This window comes from Lissotriton vulgaris, chromosome 4_1 (genome assembly GCF_964263255.1).
Source record: "Lissotriton vulgaris chromosome 4_1, aLisVul1.2, whole genome shotgun sequence".
In the NCBI taxonomy this organism is placed as follows: domain Eukaryota; kingdom Metazoa; phylum Chordata; class Amphibia; order Caudata; family Salamandridae; genus Lissotriton; species Lissotriton vulgaris.
The window spans coordinates 1769133545-1769146980 of record NC_141691.1 but is presented as its reverse complement, the minus strand read 5'-3'; the positions used below and the strand labels follow the sequence as shown (position 1 = coordinate 1769146980).

General features: G+C 45.3%; 1 protein-coding gene across 1 annotated transcript in view; it reads right to left on the bottom strand.

Moving 5' to 3' along the window:
- FZD6 (frizzled class receptor 6) overlaps positions 1-13436 on the bottom strand; it is a 313524-nt gene that overhangs the window by 27130 nt on the left and 272958 nt on the right. The window contains exon 4 of the mRNA XM_086966093.1: positions 7524-8541. Coding sequence (XP_086822219.1) covers positions 7524-8541 — 1018 coding nt within the window. The remainder of the gene's footprint in view (positions 1-7523; positions 8542-13436) is intronic.

Below are 13436 nucleotides of genomic sequence, written 5' to 3'. Positions count from 1 at the left end.
TCACCTGGAACAAAACAGAATCCTAAATACAGACAACCCATATCCCTCCCAGATCAATACCTGGAAAAGGTATATAGACGATATTTTCATCATTTGGGATGGCGATTTGGAGAGTGCTTCCAATTTTGTGATATGGCTGAACAATCAGAATAGATATCTGAAATTCACGAGCACCATCTCCAACACTTCAATGATCTTCCTGGATTTAAATATATACACGGAGGATGGCAGGCTGAAGAGCAAAACCCACTTCAAACCCACCTCCAGGAACTGCTTATTACGGTATGACAGTTTCCACCCCAGACACCTCAGGGAGAACCTACTGTATGGACAATTCTTGCGCCTCAGAAGAAACTGCACAGAATTGAACCAATTCAACAAACAGGCCAAGGATCTGAAAACAAAGTTAATACAGAGACAATACCCCATCAGAACCATTGACAGGGCAATGAAGAGGGCCAGGAACAATCACAGGGACGCACTTCTGGAAGACAACCCACAAGACAAGGAAGTGATCAAAAGACCAATATGTGTCACGACCTACACAACCATGTCCAACGAAGTATCGAAAGTGATCAACAAACACTGGAGGATACTGAACTGTGGCCAATTGGATTTCGAAAAACCAATGTATGCACATCGCAGGGGCAGAAATATCAAGGACATACTGGTACATACAAGACCTCGTCAAAATCCAACTGGCAGACAGACTACCATCGGAGTCCAAGGACATTTCCCCTGTGGAGACTGCAGTAGTTGCCATCTGACCCACAAAAGCAAGGTCATAAATTTCAGAAATGGTACATCATGGGAACAACGACAATTTTCTAACTGTAACACAAAAAATGTTGTCTACATGATAACATGCCCATGTGGCCTAGAGTACATAGGCATGACCTCCCGACCTGTCAAAGTGAGAATAGGAGAACATAAAAGCAACATCCGCTGCAAAAAAACAACCACAAAGATGGCTTCTCACTTTTTGGAACAACAACATTGTGTCAATGATCTGCATTGGACCGTAATTGAACGTATGCAATCATAAACCGGCCTCTTGCAAAAAGAACAACGATGGGTTTTTCGTTTGGGCACCCACATTGAAGGCCTAAATGATGATATCCCATGGGGCCATTTGTCCGGATAAACCCTAAAATCTAAAAGGATCTGCAACTTATGGCTGAGACTGTATTCAAAGACAAAAGGATTCCTATCAATCTGTAACCGTGAAGGCTGTGCATGTGTAATCTCTCATTTTTAACAAACCTATGTTAAATACACTCTGATCCATCCCATACGCTGTTCCAAATGCCGCATCACAGTAATATAGCTTTAGCATTTAGTATGGGAGCAGTGTAACAAAACCAAAGCACGTATCTCATAGACTTCACCATCTACCCATGCGCCCAGAAGTAGTGACTGACGACTGTGTCTATGAGAGACACGCATGCGCCTCATTGGCTCAACAGTCACTACCGGATTTAACATGCTCAGAACGACACATGTTACTCCCCAAACAGGTCCATGATCATGATAGGCGCTGAGGCGGATTTTTCCTTATTTGGTCTGCACACCACATCCGTCAATCAACGAATCAATGAGCACCTCCAGGCCTTTATATACCAAAGTCCTGAACGCTAAGCATTACCAGCGGAGCAGCGCAGGGTGGTAGAAGGAGGCCAACTCAGGCGGATTTTGTGAGTATTTAACAGACAATCTTGTAGAGACCTACCTAGCACAAACCCAGACAGTGAGTAAAAAATACTGAAACCAACTCTTTACCCACACAGATTAAGAATCCACCTACCTACCCTGGCGTTCTGGATATGCTCATGAGGCAGGACACAACAGTCACAATGAGTATGATTTACAGAACCATTACTAATTAGCAGTGTGTCATCTATGTTACGTGTTATGTGTGTCTTCTCTTTTTTTACAGGTTTATTTAACCGTTTGGGGCTCCAGGTGACTGCACCTGTCTGAGCCAATCCCTTGTGGAAACCAAACTGACTCGTCTTTCCTTTTTTTTTCTTTTTAGGACATGCAACTGCATGACCCCAAAGAAACGGCTGTAGGGACATTGTAGCCTTTTTTATCACTGTAAATAAAATTCACTTTTCTAATTCAAGAGAAATACATTTTTTCTTAAAAACACGTGAGTAGGGTTGGGAAGTTGTGCCCCCGTCCTGAAGAAGGAACACCGAGTTCCGAAACATGTCGACGCACACCAGAGGTAGTGTCCATAATAAAGACAACTGACCTCACTTTGCACTTCTTTTTAATAGCACCAGCTAGGGGTCTCAAATAAAGTTTTTTCATAGAACCCACTAGCCAGGTACTTTTTAATCCTCACCACACCCTTCACTCACATTTTCCAGTACCCCAGCACCTGCACTGAACACACACCACACATAGTCAACCTCTACAGTGCTCCTGCGTAGTCGCTGGTCGTAGCACGCCGCATCCCTCTAGCGGAATGCGAAGACCCCAATGATGAAGCATGACACCAAGGGGCCTGTTGGTGTGTGAGGGGTATTTTTCACAACACTGAGTGTCCCCCATCCCTGAGGTGTGCACTCTGAGTAGGATTCTTCTTGTTTAATTACCAGTGCCCGTGGAGTGAGAATCCTATCTCTATACTCTACCTCCCCCCGTTGTTATCTTTTGCTCTAAATCTTTAGCCAACTGCTTGCCTCATTACTAGGCGGATTATGAAATTTCAAGGAATTATTCCGTGTGCGTGTCAGCAAGACGGACGGTCGACATATGGCATGAGGCACACACTAAATTGGGCTGGAGGGGCAGAATAACACAACTTGCCCCTCTGTGGGACACACAGCGACTAGACAATCTTAAGAACTACAAGGGGGGACAGCCAAAACTTACCTGGAGGAGAAGGGGGGGAGGCGAAGAGGCCCCCACTACAGCCGCCACCGCCAGGAGTCAATCTGACCAGCATACAGCGCCGCCGCCTCGGGACTACATCTCCCGGCAGGCTGAGCGGCGGCGCTGTTCTCTGACCCAACAGACACGCCAGGAGGCGCCTACAAACAGCGCTCTGCTCGGCGGAGCGCGGGGGACAGCCAAAACTTACCTGGAGGAGAAGGGGGGGAGGCGAAGAGGCCCCCACTACTGCCGCCACCGCCAGGAGTCAATCTGACCAGCATACAGCGCCGCCGCCTCGGGACTACATCTCCCGGCAGGCTGAGCGGCGGCGCTGTTCTCTGACCCAACAGACACGCCAGGAGGCGCCTACAAACAGCGCTCTGCTCGGCGGAGCGCGGGGGACAGCCAAAACTTACCTGGAGGAGAAGGGGGGGAGGCGAAGAGGCCCCCACTACTGCCGCCACCGCCAGGAGTCAATCTGACCAGCATACAGCGCCGCCGCCTCGGGACTACATCTCCCGACAGGCTGAGCGGCGGCGCTGTTCTCTGACCCAACAGACACGCCAGGAGGCGCCTACAAACAGCGCTCTGCTCCGCTCCGCGGGACGCCGAGCTAAGCCCGGGCAAAGGGCGGGCCCTCTGTGGCCCTCAGAGGACCCGAGGAGGACGGGACGGGCCACCCCACTTGGCCCCATCATAGAAGCAGGTACAGAAAACAACTAACCCTTTTGCTTCCAATTGTCATTTGTCCCTGAATCGTCCAGTGTCTATTTTGGAGCTCCTGCAGTCCTAATAATAGGTCTATCTGGGAGGAACTGAATGCCTTGTGTGGCACAAACTACGTCCCTAACTTATCAATTCCACCCACATCTGGCAGAAATACTGACCTTATAAACCGCACTCCCCAGGAACTACCTTTATTGCCTGTAATGATTGCCACTCAAGCTAACACGCTGCCCCAGGCCCTAATTACCAAAAGGAACATTGAGGAGATTCCAGCTAATGTTGATCAAATGTCCTGTAGCCCCCCATCAACCCCCGCTATTTCAACTGTTTCAACGCCACAGAAGGTGGGGGCCACATCAAATGACTGTTTCCCCCTTCCAATCGACCCTACTGGCCCACATTGAACGATTGCTGAACGCGGCCCTATCACCCCTGGTCACAAAAATTCAGGATCTGGGAGAAAGGTTGTCCAGCGTGGAAAAAATAGTACAAAGGATTAATCCATCAAATGTAAACACTGCTTCTCCTCTATTTTGTACGCCCTCCACCAACCATGAGAAACCTAAGTCTACAGAACACAGAAAAGCACCACCAATTGATTCCTCTACTATCAAACCCATCCCAAAAAGATGTAATATTACTTCTAAACCGACTTATGTCTCTTTAATAGCACCTAGGATTCCTCATGAAAGAAGGCATCGAATCAACCTACCCCCTGAAGCCGCCCCCTATGTGACTGTTCTCTCTGGGGTGCCAGAGCTTAGACAGGGCAAATTTGAAACAAACCAGGACCTGCTGAACAAAGCCATCTTCTGGCTCAATAACAATAGACCGCTGCCACCTGACCTAGATGGCGGAGGGTGGGATGGTTGGGTACGTTGCCCAAAAACTGTCCAGGAGATCTGATTTTAATTAAATTCAAACATAGGAACATTGTCCCCTATCTAAGATCTTCTCAGCCCAAAACTAGAGATGGCCCTATTTGTATCTGTGACTTGTTTGACTTTTATCCTGGCCCCAGAGTATTGAACTATAAAATCCGTTGAAAGGGGGTTCCTGTGTACCATGCCCTTTTATTCTGCACAAGACTGATTTTAGTTTGTTTTAAATAGTCAAATTTATTTTCCCATTTTTAAACCTGCAATTAATTACTGTGCCGTTATATATGCATGTATTTTTTCTCTGCTGCTTTTATGGTTTTAAACTTAAAAACCGAATAAAGCTTGATTTGATTTGATTTGATTTGAACAAGGGGTTTGCTAAGTGGGACGAAATTGGTATCTCTACGGTGGGGGATCTCAAGGCATAAAGGGGAGGTAATTATGAAATGAAATTAAATCTTTAGATATCTGCAGATAAAGCATGCGCTGCAGGTGGTCCTACCATCCGGCACAGAAGTTCCGGAGGCTACCCCCTAGAGGATAGGCTGCTGACGGATTGCATGCATAAGCGGGCGACCTCCCTTACCTACTGAAAATTGGTAAACAATCTACCTGACCCACAAGTGACACTCAGAGAAAAGTGGTCTCGGGACGTGGGCAAATGCGAGGATTCCGAATGGCAGGAAGCGTTGGCATCCCCGCGGGAAGTGGGTATACCCTCGAGACTGAAACTTGTACAGCTTAAACTTTTACATAGGATATACTACACTAGACACACCATCCATAACATAGGGATGATATCGCCCCCATACTGCCTGAGATGATATGGGGAGGAGGGCACGTTCTATCACACAGTGTGGCAGTGTCTAAAGATCACAGAATATTGGGTAAAAGTTATGAGGACAATGTCACAAGCGGTTGAGGTGTTGGTAACACCAGAGCCCAGAAGATGCTTACTGAACGTGTGGGAGCCGAATGATCTCACTCGCCATGCACAGGTATGGGTCACACTGGGAATAAAGATAGCGAAACGCAATATTACACAGAAATGGGGAGCGGCATACCACCAACACTCACAGCGTTGTGTGGGGTTTGGATACTGCTGTGGTAACAGAAAAGACAGTCTTTATTAACCGGGGATGTCCTAAAAAATGGGGTAGGATCTGGGGGGCATGGAATAAGTTCAGGGGCTATATTTGTGATCCTCTGCAGGTACGGATGGAGAGGAGTTTTAACAATGGAAGTGATGGGGAACTGTGATTTTAATTGTTATAATATTGCCACATGGAATGAGCTATATGATATCAATAAACCGATCGCCAAAAATCTACAATTGTCTGGATATAATGCCTGTATTTACTGCCTGAGTGTTATGTGCCTTGATTATATTTACAATAAAAAATATTTTTAAAAAAAGTAGGAAAGAGCAGGTCAGGATACTGAAGGTACACATTTTATGTGTGTAAGTGGGAACAAATGAAATGTCCTCCCTCTGTTTGGGTTCCAGCAGATCTGCTTGGGGGTCTCAGTTCTGAAACCCTTTATAAGCAGTCTTCATTTCAGACATTTTTTGGTTGTACCCTGTTCTTCGTGGAAGCGCCTTCAACAGCAGGAAAAACGGCACGGCATATCCTACCACTGCTCATGTAAGGGAAAATAACAAGCATGTAAACAACACCCCTCAGTTCCTTCTCCTCAGTGTTCTTCATTAAGCAAAATAATTATTTTTCTGGGATGCAATCTTAAATTTTTTTATTTCACAATGTGTCTATCTTTCTTCTAAAACACATTTACACACGTGGGTTTTCTAGGTTTGGTACTTTAAGGTTAGCCCTTATCTTCCTAGGAAATCTGGGGTGGTGTGAAAAGTAAGTAAATTCTACATCGAGATTGAGGGTGTTGGCGTAGATTAGGGGAGGTTACAGGCAGGTATGCTCACTTAATGTTCCACATTCACCTTTAAATTTTAATTAAATAATCTTGAAACCAAAAATAAATTGAGCACACAAAGCTATACCTGGGCATGTTGTGATTGTCCCTAGACATAGGACTACAGATTGTGTCTGTTGATCAGAAGCTGTGTTTGGGCTTGCAAAGGTTGTGTCTCTATATTTAAAGTTGTGTTTAGGCATCTGTAGCTGTACAAGGTTATAGCACTACTATGACTGGACATTTAAAGCTGCAGTTTAAATGTCCAGCATACATACAAACATAAAGGTTATAAGGAAGAAAAAAATAACAAACATCAAAAATATCTGACATAAATCTTTAAGAAGAAAAGTGATTAGGTGCAACTTCAATTTATATTTAAAAGAGTGATAGAAAGTAATGCAGCGTAATTTTGTCACAAGAAAGTGCCTGCAAAACTCATGCACTTACCGACCGAGTTGAAGCAAAGCCATTTTTCAATAATCATTTTAGGATCTTCTGCAGAGTTTTAGCATCTTTTCGGCTGATGGAACCTCGTGTGAGCAGGCCTCTAAAAAGCATGGAGCTTTATCTTAAATACAATTCCATGCCACATACATGACTGAACTTGATTATGTTCTTTACCTGGAGACTAGTCAAGATCATCCCAACGGCTCAGCTTAAAAAGTGTTAAGTGATGGCTGTACCCATCAGTCACAGCTTCAATCCTGGAAAAAAAGGCAGCTTTGCATCCATGGACTGTTACTAAAGTAGACCTTTGCCTTTGCTACATTGTTATTATATTAATCATTCACTCATTTTAGTTTTCTTTTGTTTTTGAAAACACTTTAAATGTTAAGAGTATCTGCCCAATGGCATAGCACAGTGTATATAACTTGTCTGCAAGGTAATCAAGGAATCAGGAAAAGGGGGGTGAATGTGTTAAAGATAACCTTTCACATTTCGATCCCATTCACTGCCACCACCTCAACAAAGGTCAGTGAGGGACAGGAGTAAAGGAGGAATGTCTTCACATAATGACTCAGCACATATACCTCAGTGTTTCACAATAATGGCATAGAAGAGGTTTGCTTCAACAATGTTATGTGGAGTTCCACTGCTCACCTGGTATGGGCATGGTATGTGGTACTCTTGGCAATGGTCAAGAACCCAAGTGATCTCCCACGTTGTCCTGTAAACTTGTTCATAGACATAACATCCAAGCAGAGTCACTAGTGGCACCAGATATAATCCACTAAATACTCCAATTCGGATCATAAATTTCTTCAACTTCTCTTGATTCCTTTCATCATGCTGAATGACCTGTCTCACGTTATTCAAAGAAATGATTCCTGCTAGAAGAAGAGAAAGCCCGAATACAACGCACAGGCAGAGTGGAAGGAGAACAAAGTATAGGGCAGTGTCAAGATCATAAAGACCCACGAAGCAGACTCCGCTGATGTTGTCCCCTTCTACTTTGTTCATGGCCAGGAGCATAACCGTAAGCAGTCCTGGAACACCCCAGGCGACTGCGTGGAACCACATGGACTTCTTCTCAATCGCCTCACAGCTCCACTTCTGCCCGGCTGCCAGGAACCAGGTTATTGTGAGAATCACCCACCAGACAGTTCCTGCGATGGTGGAGAAATAAAGAAGCATGAAGAGAACAGTGCAGCCCTTGATTTGTGAGCCAAGGACCACGGTCTCTCCAAGGCCGAGCTTTTCATCTGCTTTATTACAAGCTGCATTGTTTCCGAGCAAGAAGCCAATGAAGTACACAAGGGACACAATGCTGTAACAGACGGAATAAAAGATGATTGGCCTCTCCGGGTATCTGAAACGCTTCACATCAATGAGGAAAGTGAGGAAAGTAAACAAGGTAGCACAAAGGCAAATGATGGAAACGATGCCGATGAAGCTTTTCGCAAAGTCGAGATCATCCTTTTTGAAGTACATGTTGGGGCACGGCGGGGTGCACTGTTCCACTCCCAGGAATGCATAGCCCTGTCCACCTGGCGTCTTCAGGTGCCGTGGGCACCATAATCCGTAGTCCCGCTGAGCCAATTCAATTGGCTTGGGTGTATTTTGATAATCTGCAGTTACATCGACCGTGCCAGGAGGCTCCTCGGCACAGTCATCTAACCTGCAAAGAGAACAAACAAAGTTACATGAAAAAATTAATGATTACATCTGCCTATATTTTGTCTTATGCTCTAGCATCTGTGAGATTTACACAGCGACCTAAAGAACATTAAGCATTAACTGTAAATAAACATATTATACACATAGAATATATAGTCATACACGTATCGTATTATATATTTTATATATAAAATTACGTATATATATTTATATTAACTCAGGATGTATACATAAAGAACAAAGGTTAATATAGAAACATTAGACAAGACAAATGAAGCCAAAAGCAACAACGGTTTTGTCTCTATGGGAAACTATCAATGCGTAATCAATTGATGAGTAAACATTAATCTTATGAGCTAAATTATTATCTACACTAAAGCAATTTCCCAAGGCAAGGAACGTTACAACACATTTCAGATTGTCAAATGCTTAATATATACTTTTAACTAACACAATCAAAGCACCATTAATGCAGCTGGTTATCTGACTGGATAAAACATCTCTGCACATTGTAGACAAGTTTTACACTAACCAAAACATATGTAAGCCCAGGGTGTGCTAAATGTAACAAATACGGCTGAATAAATGACAACACATAAAAAAGGATCACAATATATGCACCAGATGAGACATTCTAATGCGCCAAAATTAACCATCTCATGACCAAAGGGGCGGGGAGGGGGTGGGGGGCTAACCAGACCTTTACACAGCTTCTCTTAGCTGTACTTCAAGTCACACTGAAGGTTTGATTTTAGACGATATCAGTATTACATCTATAATGATCTGTGAGCTGCTCCTGTTTGGACGTAGGTGGAAGATCAGTCATCTGCATAATGGGACATGCTTCATCGCGGGGTTTTCCTGTCTAACCCTGGTTAGCAACCTGAGTAATAGTCAAACTTGTAGGACTATGAGTGTACAAACATAAAAAGTTAGAATGAACTGTTTGTCTGAATTTAATATTTTTTTCTTAATTAAAGTCTAAGGTGAAACTATGGTCACTGTATCTCTCTTTTCCAAGCAAGCCAAATAGTATAGTTCTCTCTGCTGGTCGATACTAGTAGAAAACGGGCTTACTTACTTGACATGGGAAGCAGAAACATGTACAAAATAAAAAGAAATAAAAAAATAGCAGTCCTTTACTTCCCGTCCTCAGCATTCATGCGCTACCCCAACTCGTGGTCCAGGTGTCAGATTAACTCCTGCATAACAAACAGCTAAACTGCAATTTTTGTTTCTGTCTACACTGAAGGAGAAAGGGCGAGTATGGGCTGATGCTACTATAAAACAAGCACTGGCGTTGCCAATAGGTCTCGCAGTAGGAAAGTTGGAGCTATTACAATTACAAAAAGCAATGCCTTTTATTTTTGTTTTCATTTTAAAAACATAAAGGGCTTTGTCATTTACAAAACCAATAGCTCCAACTTTCCTACTGCGAGACCTATTGTGCACTGCACAGTGTGGGTGAAAGTGGCACTGCGTGGGTGTGAGTGCCTTTGGGTGAGTGGCGTTGCATGTGTGATTGTTGCTGCGTGGGTGAGTGGCGTTGCGTGGGTGAGTGGCGTTGCGTGGGTGAGTGGCGTTGCGTGGGCGAGTGGCGTTGCGTGGGTGAGTGGCGTTGAGTGTGTGAGTGGCGTTGCGTGGGCGAGTGGCATTGCATGGGTGAGTGTGGCGTTGCGTGTGTGAGAGTGGGCTTGCGTGGGTAAAAGTGGCACTTCGTGGGTGTGAGTGGCGTTGCGTGGGTGAGTGAGGTTGTGTGGGTGAGTGGCGTTGCGTGTGTGAGTGGCGTTGCGTGTGTGAGTGGCGTTGCGTGTGTGAGTGGCATTGCGTGTGTGAGTGGCATTGCGTGTGTGAGTGGCGTTGCGTGTGTGAGTGGCGTTGCGTGTGTGAGTGGCGTTGCGTGAGTGGCGTTGCGTGTGTGAGTGGCGTTGTGTGAGTGGCGTTGCATGTGTGAGTGGCGTTGCATGTGTGAATGGCGTTGCATGTGTGAATGGCGTTGCATGTGTGAGTGGCGTTGCATGTGTGAGTGGCGTTGCATGTGTGAGTGGCGTTGCATGTGTGAGTGGTGTTGCATGTGTGAGTGGCGTTGCGATGAGTGGGGTGTGTGGATGAGTTGCGTTGCGTGGATGAGTGGTGTTGCGTGGATGAGTGGCGTTGTGTGTGTGAGTGGCGTTGCATGAGTGAGTTGCGTTGCTTTGAGTGACTGGCGTTGCATGTGTGAGTGGTGTTGCATGTGTGAGTGGCGTTGCGTGGGTGAGTGGCGTTGCGTGGGTGAGTGGCGTTGCGTGGGTGAGTGGTGTTGCGTGGGTGAGTGGTGTTGCGTGGGTGAGTGGCGTTGCATTGACGAGTGGCGTTGCATTGACGAGTGGCGTTGCATTGATGAGTGGCGTTGCGTTGATGAGTGGCGTTGCGTTGATGAGTGGGGTTGCGTTGATGAGTGGGGTTGCGTGGATGAGTTGCGTTGCGTGTGTGAGTGGGGTTGCGTGGGTGAGTTGCGTTGCGTGTGTGAGTGGCGTTGCATGTGTGAGTGGCGTTGCATGTGTGAGTGGCGTTGCATGTGTGAGTGGCGTTGCTAGTAAGCTTGTTGACCTTTCCTTTTTCTCATTTTTGACTGATGAGTCTGACCTCGGAGTTTAATGTCCCAGGACAAGAAGAAAAGATTGTTGCCTTCTCTCAAGAATCCCTTGATCAAAGCAGACCTGCAGTAGGATTGCCAAACGGGCTGTACAAACGCTTTCAAATGTGTTTTCCTACTGTTCCTCGGTGCTCTCGGCTTGTAAGCCAGCTGTGTTTACTGGCAACGAACACAAGGAAAACAAGTAGCAGTACTCGAGGAACTGCTGAGACCCACATCCCGTCGCCACAAACAATGTGTGATCCTCCCACCTCCAAAATGATCACACAACTTCATAACATTCCTCTGTATTCAATCCCAAAGCTCTTTCCCATCGGAAAAAAAGCCGATCTGCATAATGTGCCACTTTGTGGAGCATATTCAAGCCAGCCGACGTGTTTCGGATGAATGGCCATTTCTCTGGACAGGACCTGCTTAGCAAGCTTTGCCCGGTTGCAATTCAATGTTAACAAAATAAGAGCTGAAAACCTGACCGAGCCGGACGTGAGCTGATATTTGGTGGGGTTTTCAGCAAATTGCAGCAGACAGTTGGGTGTAAATAACAAATAGGTTGTTTTTCTTCTATGCTGGTCGATATAATCCTAGAAAGAACCGATGCAGACCAGTATGGACTAACACGAGCCGCAGCAGAACAGAATGCATTCACGTCGAAAGAGCTTATCAGTGGAATTTAATGTTGCTGAGGGAAACTGCAGATTAGCCAAGGTGTCCTTGCGGCCGAGTGAACTGTAAACATACATCAAATAGTTTCACCACATATTGTAAAAATAAGGATTTTGAAAGAGGTCGCTGAACGAACAGCACATTTTTTCATAAATGTTTTACTTTGGTTATTTAAGAAACCACATGCGGACGTTGCTTTAAGGGCGAATGAGTTCGAGTATTGGAAAAAGGTTCTGCAAGTAAAAATAAATGCACGCACGGAGACAAAGTGAAAAAATAAAGAATGGCAGCCGAAGCAAATACAAACAAGCAGCAATTGGCCACGGCCTGCCTGCGAGGCTCAAAGTGTTAGAAGGCAGGTCTTGGGCAGAGGCAGAGTACTGACTTAGGAATGACTGTGAGGCGCATTGGTGTGAAGCACATCAAAGGGCTTCTCCTCCCCTAATTAGGTGAGGAGAAGCCGTTTCGGGAAACTGAAAGTAATAATTAGGGGAGGAGAAGCCCTTTGATGTGCTGGGCTGGCCCTGAATGCGCGTGCATGTTTAATCACGTGGTTCACGTGAACTGCATGAAAACCGCGGGGCTGAAAGCCCTTTGGTTTGACGATGTTTTCGCCACTTGAATTCTCGCTCCGCTCGATGCGCTTGCGCACATCGATAGGTCGCGAGACCTAAAAATAAGAACTAGCATTCCCAAGAGTTACTCCTGTGACTAACCGGTACGAAGAGCCTTGCACTCAGACTCAAAAAAGATGGAATAGCACAAAGGAATTAAGCAATAAAGAAAGGCCTTATTACTGGCAGCTCAGTAAAACACTTTCAGCGGCAGATCAAACTGGGCATAAGCACAGAAGTCACATCCATGTTCAAAAGGCATGAGGAGCCCCTATGGCTATGAGGCACCGTACAAATGTTTAAGGCACTTGCACAGGGACCTCATACACGATCTTAGATGCCGGTAGACAACCGGGTTGGTAATAGACAGCCTGGACAATGCATTGTCAAAGGCCAAAAAAAGCAATTCAAAATGGTTGCCGCCTTAGAGGACAGTCAGATAGGATACTTCGAAAGGAGAAACACAAACACGGGACAGCAGCCCACTGATGCAGAAAAAGAAAAAGGTTGGGGTGAGGAAACAGGGCAGGACCACAAACAGTGGGCTTAAAGGGGGGAGAGGGGGAGATGGAGTCCGGCACAAGTGATAACCTCCCGCAAATAAATGATAAGCATTTGCAATGTAATAGGTCTCGCATTAACGAGACTGTAAGCTATTGCATTGCAAATATTTGTTTTTTTTTACTAGCACCCATGCAGCGCTTTCACATTCATGAAAGGCGCGCCCCTTTCTTTAGATAAGCCGCGTCTAAGGAAAGGGGTGTGCTGACATTAAACCACAGCATGGGGGCTTTGACAAAAAAAAGCATCAAGTTGACAAACTGATTTTTTTGGGGTTAAAGAGCTTATGCCGAGCCTTTTTTTTTTAAACAAGCTTTATTTGTCATGTTTCACATATACTACAGAGCTCCTCAACCCCAGAGACAGCTGCACACATCCAATACACAATAGCAAATTACTTTGACTTTTTGTACTGAAGAAACT